Source organism: Nasonia vitripennis, assembly GCF_009193385.2.
Source record: "Nasonia vitripennis strain AsymCx chromosome 1 unlocalized genomic scaffold, Nvit_psr_1.1 chr1_random0005, whole genome shotgun sequence".
Lineage (NCBI taxonomy): Eukaryota > Metazoa > Arthropoda > Insecta > Hymenoptera > Pteromalidae > Nasonia > Nasonia vitripennis.
This window is the reverse complement of record NW_022279591.1, coordinates 5,003,573-5,014,101: the sequence shown is the minus strand read 5'-3', so window position 1 is coordinate 5,014,101 and position 10,529 is coordinate 5,003,573. Positions and strand designations below refer to the sequence as shown.

General features: G+C 33.5%; 1 protein-coding gene across 1 annotated transcript; it reads left to right on the top strand.

Moving 5' to 3' along the window:
* The first annotated feature begins 986 nt into the window (after positions 1–986).
* LOC103317111 lies at positions 987–1,370 on the top strand. Its single transcript, XM_008213861.1, has one exon. The coding sequence runs from the start codon at positions 987–989 to the stop codon at positions 1,368–1,370; it is 384 nt and encodes a 127-aa protein (XP_008212083.1).
* The last annotated feature ends 9,159 nt before the right edge of the window (positions 1,371–10,529 follow it).

Sequence of the window (10,529 nt, the reverse complement as noted above, 5' to 3'; positions counted from 1 at the left end):
AAGAAAGGAGGACCAAGTGGGAGGAAAAAGAGCAATTCCTAGACGAAGTCACGTTTGAAATCATTCCTACACCAATCCTTGAGCAAGTTTCATAATATTTATGTATCGACTAGAATATTTAATTGAATGTATTGTAGAATCAATAATAATATTTTAATAAAACATAGATTAAGAATCACAATCCGAAAAGCGGCTAAACAGATCGAATCACTGACGAAACTACGTTTATTTACTACAGCAAACAAACAAGGACGAGCCATGGAGACAACTAAGAAGCTAGTCTATCCAGAAAAAATTCCCAATTATCAAACCAGGAAGAATAAGCTCTTTCAAAGAGACAAAATTCTCACCAGAATCAGTCGTTCATACAAACCAGTTAATCGAGTAAAAGCGGATCGAAACAAATACGAAGACTTTGTTGATAAATATGTAAATATGTAAGATTGTTGAGTGGACAAGCACCTTCTCAGGTATTGGAATTAAACGCTTTATTATGGCAATCCGATATAGAAATAACTTATCAACGAGTATGTAAAATATTTGAGCGACTCTCGGGAAAGATACTAACAGTTTTTCTACATTTGACGGCCAGCTATGAAAGTCGATGGAATGATAGTAATGTTGCGGGAGAAACGATAATATTTCAAGCAGTCAAATAAAGAAATGCTTGAGCTGTGAAATTTATTTTGAAAAGGGGTATTAATAGCTCACTAATCACGAAGAAAGGGGTGGACCTTTCCAATCAATCCATAACAATGAGAGATGAAAAAATACTACAAACTCTTCTCGACGCAGGGGTAAAACCAAAATGTAATCTATGCCCCTTCCTTGTCGCCATGGAAAGTAAGGCCGCTCAAATTGTACCTATATTATGGGCGAACGACTTTAGGCCTCGCAATCCATTAAAAGCATTTTAAACCGCTGTAAAATTAGGAGACATACAAAATATAAAAATACTACATACGAATCAAAACACGGAAAGATCAATGAATTTTCTTCACGAAGCTATTAGACAAGGATATAAAGTACCTGTTATTCAACAACTCCTGGAACTAGGTTACAAAATTGAAGTCCCTACACAAGATGGTCGCTCACAATTGCAGATCGCTATTACAGCCGGACATAATCATTTAGTAAAACATCTAATTGAACGAGGAGCACGTATCGATCCTCCAGTGACTAGTGATGGTGAAAGTAGTTTGTATTTAGCTCTACGCATCAAAAACATTTTTGCAATCGTAACTCTCCTACAATATGGGGCAACCCTCAAAAGGGATAAAAACAGTAAGAACTCAATGGTCAAATTAACAGCCAATGATAATGATGAAGAAATGCTAGTTTTAATGTGGGGAATAGGAGTTCCGTTGTAGGATTCTCCAGGAGAACCATTATTAACTACGCAAAATTGTTTTATCGGAAGGAAAACTTTGGTACGAAGAATAGCCTTACTAGAACATTTAAGAAAAGAAATAAACGTTAATGATAACGTCTTTATCAATAATCATCAAACCTTGCGAGAATGATATCACAATTGTCGAGCGATTTTAGAACAATTGCGATTACAAGAAACCCAAGCGAAAACAGGGCGAAATATATACAGTTTTCTTATTGGACCAAGATGCAGAACCATTTACGAACAAACCGTCAAAGGCCAATTGGAAGAGTTCCGTAAAAACATTAACAACACGAGAAAACCTTATAAAAAAGAACTGCAAGCCAACTTTCAAATTACAATGGGCGAGATCCAATTTCGAAAAGCTACCTTTGTGGGACATGTAAGGAGCTCCATTGTAGTAGCAAACGAAGATGTTATACAATTCTTAAGGGAAGAATGTATAATTGAGTAGGATACTTTCAATTAAACAAAATTTGAGTCCAAACGAAATAATCGTGCCGATAGTCAAATTCGCGAAATCAACTCGCGAGCTTTACTATGAATTTCCATCATCTTAACGTGCACAAAAGTAGCATCCTCATAAGAACTTAACATAAATGCATACAGCTTAACTAATGCTTACTAATTTTAATCATTGTAGCAATAGTATAATTAAGATCAATAAGAAAGGAAAAGGGAAATAAACAGATACACACTATTATACAGCACACTAAAAAAGGGATTTACCCTTTTCAGTACGGACAATGGATACAATATACTATTTCCTTATACTGATCTGGAGCGGTATCATCCCAGGTCAGGAAGCACTACCTATGGTCACTTCAGAAGAAATAGAGTATAATGCAGGATTGTATTTTGAATAATTGACGGAATTAAATTTTATTAGAGATGAGTGGACATATATAATTTATCTCAATTTATATGAAGATTTATTCGACACTAATAAATTGAAGATACGACACAGAGATAGAGTCAGAATATAACAAGAATATTTTAGAAAAGAAAGTTAATGAAAGTAACTTCGTATCCCTTCCTGACAGCAAGATGCATGTTATTTGCAGTAGTATCGACGGATACACAGAAAGAAAATGAGAGTTGGACAATCGAGATTTGTTAGAAATAGTGGATCAAGAAATGAAGTCATTTAAAAAACTCAAGGGTCTAAGTAATAGTACGTCCACAATCGACAGATCAATAGGAATAATGACTATTTATTTTAATTTATATATTGAATTATTCAACGGTGCATTAGAGACTATACGAGGGCTCACTAATAATCAAATATATCCTGGGCTTTTAAGCTATGATGACCTAATTGACGTCATCAAGCACACAGAACAACTTAATCATCCGTATAGAATTCCTCTTGCCGAAAATTTGGAACATATTGACTTATTGGGAGTAATATCAAAGATAAAATATGGAAGAATCAACGATAGGTTGTTAATCAGTATGACATTTCCGTTGATCTCAGACGATTTTTATGTGATATATAAAGTAAAATCATTACCTATTCCAAAGAAACTTATTGACGGAAACGTAGCCACTCTATATGTAAAACCTTGATCATCATTGTAGGAAGTTTCACAGAAGGCTAGCTATGCTTTATCGGAAAAACAATATGAGAAGTGTATCGACGCATTTGGAAAAAGTTATGCCAACCAGATCAATCTATTCGATCAGAAATTGAGAATAAAAGTTGCGAATTTACCTTATTGTATCACCCTTATGACATTGACTACAGTAAAAGCGATATTCAGTATATAGACATGAATTTACCCTTCTGAGTTAACATCAAAAATAACCAAGGATGGATATATTCCCTCTATGAACTGATAGAATTACAAATTTATTGCAAAAAACGCTAAGAACAATTAAAGATCAACGCAACCGGAGTTCTAACAATAAAACAAGGATGCAAGGTCAATGCGGAAAAATATCAATTATCTTCCGATATTAACACCCATAAACACATGCAAACACTGATATTCCCTCAAATAAATTTGGAGATAGGGGGAAACGTTTCAATTGCAGATATGATAGCCGAATTAAAAATAAACAAAATTAATAAAACCATGGAAACTGATTGGACCGTCGCTCACTCCTTCTGGGAATTAAAGTCAAGAGTCTGTAATCTGGATCTACCAAGAGAATTTCGAGAAGAATTCAGAAATAAAGCATTTATCATCATTTTAACTATAATAATAATAATCGGACTATTATCCGGTATAGTTATAGCAATTTTATGTTTTGAAAGCATTAAAGCAGGAGTCAGAGGTAATATGACAGAGTTTCTGTCACACGTGGGAACTCGTACAGGAGAAGTTGAAGTTCCTATCGAAGATATATTCGATCGATTTTATATAAGTCGTCGACCTCCATCAATATTCGAATCTAATCTTCTCTCGCACCAGTATAAGGAAATAAATACACAACAAGAAAATATATTAAACATCACAAACAAACAAATTCAGACACACGCGTCCTACTCAATCGAGATGAGGGGAGAACAAGGAACATTTTTGTTTTGTGTTTCAGGTAGCATCTAATAAAAAGACAATAATTCTTATCAATCTGATGACCTGGACAATCAAACTAAACTTAGGGCATCGGTTAACAGGATTCGACTGTGAATTTAACAACTATATCACTATTAGAATTAGGAGATTGTGACATAGAAGTTCTCGTATTCTGATCCTTACGGACATTGGAATGATGTACTAGTACAAGGGTTCGTAGAGATATATCTATCTGATTATTATGCAACAGTCAATTTAAATTCCAACAAAATACAATTAAGATCTGGCACAAGTTGCTAACTAACAGACACTCAGTGTAGAGACGGTCCTAGAAGGATATGACTTTTGGGAACCAATACCGGAAGACAATTGTGGAGGACGGAATTATACCATTTTATATGAGGGGTATGCTAATAAAACAAAAGAATACAAATCAGATCACATCACATATATGTTAGAAATCCAAGATATAACATTCGCTTTAACAAGCATCGGGGAAATAAAAATATGTGGCCATAATCTAATTCGTACCAAACATCCTAAGTTATTCGTATTAGAAGAATTAAATGAGAAAGTATTTTTATCAAAGATAGATTTACTAATCGAGAATCTAGACATATTTACATGTGTGAATTCTAAATTAGTATACGTAGAGCGACATTTCAAAAATCAAATCAATCAAATGTATTATGACTTATTGAAACATAAATGTGAATTAGAGAGACAAGTACTAACTAATGTTTTGTCAATAGCCGTCCAAGCACCCGATGAATTCGCATTTCGATTAATGAAAGAGCCTGGATACATGGCAGTTGTAGCCGGAGAAGTCATTCATTTAGTCAAGTGTTTACAAGTATAAGTACAGCGGAGAGACACCGAAGTATGTTATAATCAAATACCTGTTTCTCGAGGAGAAGAAGAGTTTTTCCTTTCTCTTAGAACGAGGATACTCACCCGAGCAGGGACGCAGATAAGTTGCAGCGGAGCTATGCCACCTATGTTTAATATGGGAAACCATTGGCTACAATTCTTATCCGCTCCTTCAAGTGTAATAGCTCCCGAAAGTTTACAGCCACGAACAAAAAGTATACGGGAATATGCGACACCAAAAGCTACTGCTGTAAGCGGAATTTACACCGAAGCTGACTTACAAGATTTACGCGATCATATTATGTTTCCATTGGAAAAGTCTTCAGTATTAAATAATGTAGCCATGGGCATGACAGGGAAGAACATTCAAGGAAAAGGAATATCTATAAATCAATTTCTAGATCCTGAAGTATTAGAATCACTCGCGAATAATACATGGATTCATTTTTGGGGAAAGTTTCTCACTTTCGGGACTGCTAGCGCCGGAGTACTAGGAATCGTATTAATAGCTAGATTGATCAAAATGCTAATTGATACGATATTACATGGGTATGCGATATATAGTGTATATGGCTGGTCTATTCATCTTCTAGGATCGATGTGGAATTCAGTAACGCAATTGCTGCTACACCTTGGAGAAAGAAAACCAGAGAAGCCGAATGCCCCATGAACGCCAATTAAATAAGAAAAACGCAAATAAAAATACGAATCCAATTTAAGACGACGTAGAAGGAAGATTGATTAATTTTGAAGAAGAACAAGCCGCTCGCAGAACAATTTGGAAGAAATCATGTCATACGAAGAAGTTATAAGGAAGAGAATAGATGTTTTGTGCAGTAAACAAGTTAAATGAGAAAGCACTCGACCATTCTTTTATCGAGTAAGAAATCTACACGATGAACATCGGTCAGAACTGATAAAAGCACGAGAAAATTTTAAAGAATTATTCAAAACTTATTTAAGTACAGAAGAATCTTTCGTTATCGGATATATCTTGGGAATGAAAACAGAAATTCAAAAATACTTATGCGCACCTTGCAAATATAAAAATTTCGCCGCAAAACACGCCCGTTTAATCGAATTCAAACTAGCGAAATTCAAATTATCCCGGATAAAAGAAGGACACGAACAATAAGAATTATAAATACGGCAGGAACCCATTCAATAAATAAGAGAGAAAATAAAATAGAGAAGGAGAGAGAGAGAGAGAGAGCAGCAATCAAATCACAAAACAAATTAAAAACAAAATAGAAAAAAAAATTATATCAATGTCACTGTTACAGATGATGTTACATTCTACAGATGACCATTATTCGATATTCATACTAGATTACTATCAAGACAAAACTGGCTAAATTATGTCAAGAATGTTATCATAAAAAACAATCAAAAACTCATAAAGAAGAACAACACATAACTCGTTTTCTGATTAAATTATTCCCACCAAATAATAAATGTAGAGATTGCAAAACTAATTTAGTAAAAACGGCGGAATGTGCTCCTGATGCGTTAGAATTGTTAAAAATGTATGAAGAAATGTTGAAAAGGTTAAAAGTAATGAATAAAATCGAAATAAAATAATTCTAATATCCACTCGATAACGAAAGTGGGGAAGAACAAGTTGAAACACCAATTAAATTATACATTGATCCTTTCTTTCTCAAGGAAGCATGAGAAGACAACAAATATATAGAAAAACCTCACTTCAATTGTTACAGATGTCCGAAATGCAAGGAACAATAAGCGAAATATATGAACAATTATCCAACAAGAGAATCAACCATTGTTACAATTGCTACGTCAATGGAAAAAAGGAAAAACAAGAATATCTAAGACAAGTCACATACCAATTTAATATTCACGCGAGTAATATTAAAACATGTTCCAATTGCGGCCAACGTAGTCTACCAAACAGAAAAAAATTCATTGATATTATTGAATTATTAGCAGAAATGAAGCTCACTAGAATGCTAGAAAAACATGAATCCATAAATATAGTCATCACAGAGATCAATTCGTCCTCATTAATGGATCTCAAAAAAATGACGAATGACTTAACTACTGATTTGCCCATTATAGTAGATCAAGAAAAGTACATTGATTCATTATTAAAAAATGTTAGAGAATAAGACAGCGAGGATGAAGAAATGAGTAATGTAAATTCAAATAAAAGGAAAGGAGAAAACAAACGATCGGGAAAAAGTAAGAGGGGAAGTGCCCAATTCAGAAGAAAAAAATTAAAGCAAAACGAAAAGAAATATTATAAAACCAATAAAACTGTTTCAAATCCTAAGAGAAGAAAGAGAGAAATTCATAGCAATAACAATCAATAAAAAAAAAATAATACAAAAATTTATTTTACCTTCTTTTGAATTTCTAGAATGAATAAAAGGAGACCATTAGTCGAAAACAGGCCTTGTTAGGAGGATGATTTGGAAATATTGCTAACTATAATACAGGACCATTTTTTAAATATCGAAATACCTATAGTTGTAAATCTAGACGACTTCCAACCTCTGAATTTTGACATTGAAGAGTACATCGACCGACTGCTATATTCCCAAATCATAAATGAAGATCAAGAAAACTATAAGACGAATCAAACCAGAAAATTAGCCAAACAATTAATAAGAGAAGAAATTAGAACATTTAAAAATTACATAGAAGAAACATCCGATGAAGATCCTCTCCGAATAAAGAGACTGTTTCAAGAACAGACAGAAAAATTATAAAACGACAATACTCACTTAGACCCATTGCGAGAAGACTCAATAAAACTGTTTCAAATTCTAAGAGAAGAAAGAGAGAATAACTTTAAAGATAAAATAAAATAAAATATAGTAAATAAAGTATTTAATTTCAGAAAATGAAGTTATCCTCAGAGCCAGAACAAGAAAAGATTGACGGAGAAATTCCCACAGTGAATTCTAAGTTCTACTTCGACTTGGACATACATTTTTGTATGAAACAACTAGAATCTAAAAGAATTGTGTATGTCGACATGTCCCAATTTCGATGGACATCTGTTTGAGAAAATTGTTATCATCCAAATAATTATCCATATCTTGAAGCCATAATTTCATGTACCGAATGGCATCATCACGGAGATTATGTCGAATTCATAAATTGCCACATCTGTGCGGAACCGTTACTTCAAGTTCAACCAGTGATAAATTGCCCATCGTGTCTGGACGAATATATAAATGTACGGTTAGAAGTGGACGATAATATTATCAATAGAAGGAGAATCAGACTTCGAGCACAAGATCATCGTATTGGGAGACGTTGAAAGACAAGAAAAAAAAGAGAAAGAACAAGAAAGTAAGGAGAATCGAAACGAAACCAAAATTCACTAAAAAAGTAATTAAGAAGCCACCTTTAGGACGACCCAACAATACAACAACAGCCAACGACCCAACATCAATCTCTCCAAAACAAGATAAGAAAACAAGAAAATAATTATTACTCAAGTATAAGCGCGAGAATGAATTATAAACCCTTTTTTCTCGTCATCTCACTTTTATAATCTTGGCAATCATTATAAGCTAGTAAATGAAAATATATCGAAAAAATTTGTAAAACCAAGATACTAAGTATATAGACATGGTTTCAGAAAGGGTGAATATAATATCGTATCAATATATCTATGTATCTCAAGGGACGCAATAGCGCCCCGATAGCAAGTGTAAATGGAATACACTATGCCATCGGGAGCGCATCGCGAATTATATAATTGAAAGAAAACAACTATTAATTCATACTAAAAATTAGTATTAAGTATTAATAATCAAACAAATAAAGAGGTTATATAGTAATACCAAAATTTAAGCAACTACATAAAAAGAAAATTTACGAAAAATTTAAATATCAATATTAAATATATTGAGAATCATAAATTAACAGTAACATTTTATTTACTTTTTTTTTCATTAAAAGTCAGTCTTTAATTAAAATAAATAAAGGAACCTTTATATATAAGAAGATTTAAAATCACGTTAGATATAAGGAAAACTTTATTATACTGTAACCATTCTATTAAGAAGTCAATACTAGATTAGTAAAGAAAAACAAAGGAAACATACAAAAAAATGGAAGAATATCGAATAACGTGATACTATTTCAAATTATTTACTAACATTAAACGGTAACTTAATACTGAAGAAAAAGAAAACATCAATACCTATATAGTATTATTAATAATCCAATCTCATTTATCAACAAATAAAGAAAAAAAAAAAATATATATATATATATATATATATATATATATATATATATATATATATATATATATATATATATATATAAATAAAGAAAAAAGATAATGACAAAGAAATATATATGTATAACATACACCAAGAAATAATATAAACGCTCGCAGATAGGGAAATAAGATTAAAAAAATGAAATTCACAAAAATTAATTGTGAGCGTCAGAGGCTCACCTCAGAATGCTCATCCTAGGGGGAAGGTGTGAAATGCTCATTCTTTTCGCATTTTCGATAGGGTTAGTTATTATAAAATAAATCAATAGATACCCTTCCCACTAAAATGCAGCGTATAATAAGATATAGGAAACTCTATATCTAATTATACGCTGAAGAAGCTTTTATGAGCCTGCAGATAAGAAAGGTAAATCAGAGGCGAGTTTGACAGGAGAAGAGCACAAGGGGACTCGATGTACTAGAGGAGAGGATTTTTACTCTGGTTTTCTGATTGGCCCTCCACGCAACGTCACATGCATAAAAAGCTCCAAATAAGGCAAGAAGCTGCATCTAGGCCTCCTAATTGGCCAAACACCCATCCCGCCAAGAAGACGAATTCGGTTCGGTGTTTCGCGAATTAGAATAATTTCGGTGTCCTGGAACTTAGAATATTTTCGACCGTTCGGGACTTAGAATATTTCGGATAGTACAAAACTTAGAATATTTTCTTTTTATCATTTAAAACTTAGAAGAATTTCGGCCGTGAAACACTTATAAAATCTTCACTTTATCGAACTAGCATACTTACGTTGTTGTTCGTCATTCTTGATAAACCAAAATAATTAACAAAACGTCAGATAGTTGCGAGCGAGCGTTATTTACAAGTAGTTTAAAATCGAATAAAATAAGAAAAAAAGCAAAATTGCGAGTGTATTTTAAACCTGGAAACTCCTGACTGCTTGCGAAACAATCCACCCTTGCATTTACTCCGCTTCGGAATCTGAGCCAAAGCTGCTGAGAGGACGTGCTGGTAGCCGAGCTACAGTAGCAGAGAGTAAAAAAGGTAAGTTACTTTAATTAAATAAGCATGCCTTAATCGTGCGCTTCTCTCTTTCTCTCTCATGATTAGAAATCAAAATAGCCTCTCGAATATCACGAATTCGCGATAACGATATCACAATTAGTTACGTCCATTCGACGAATTACTCGAAAAGCAGTGAAATTAAAATTTCACGGGAACTAGTGCAGTTTCGAAAGATTTTCCGGCGGCTACTGGAGGACGTTCTATTAAATAGATCGCGAAGCTAGTCAAGCTTCGCGCTCTGAAGCTTTGTCCTCGTCCATGCTTATGAAAGCAAAATAACCCGTAGAGTTACTGTCCGGTGACGGCTTTCAATAGCTTAGGACATAACAGGTCTATGTACGAAATAGCCAATTTTGCCGTGATGCCTTCTGCTGCAGACAACAATACGTGTCTCCTATTGTCATCTTCGTGGCCGCCGTGCACAAGGCCAGTTGCCTCGTTACAAAAAAGTCAAAG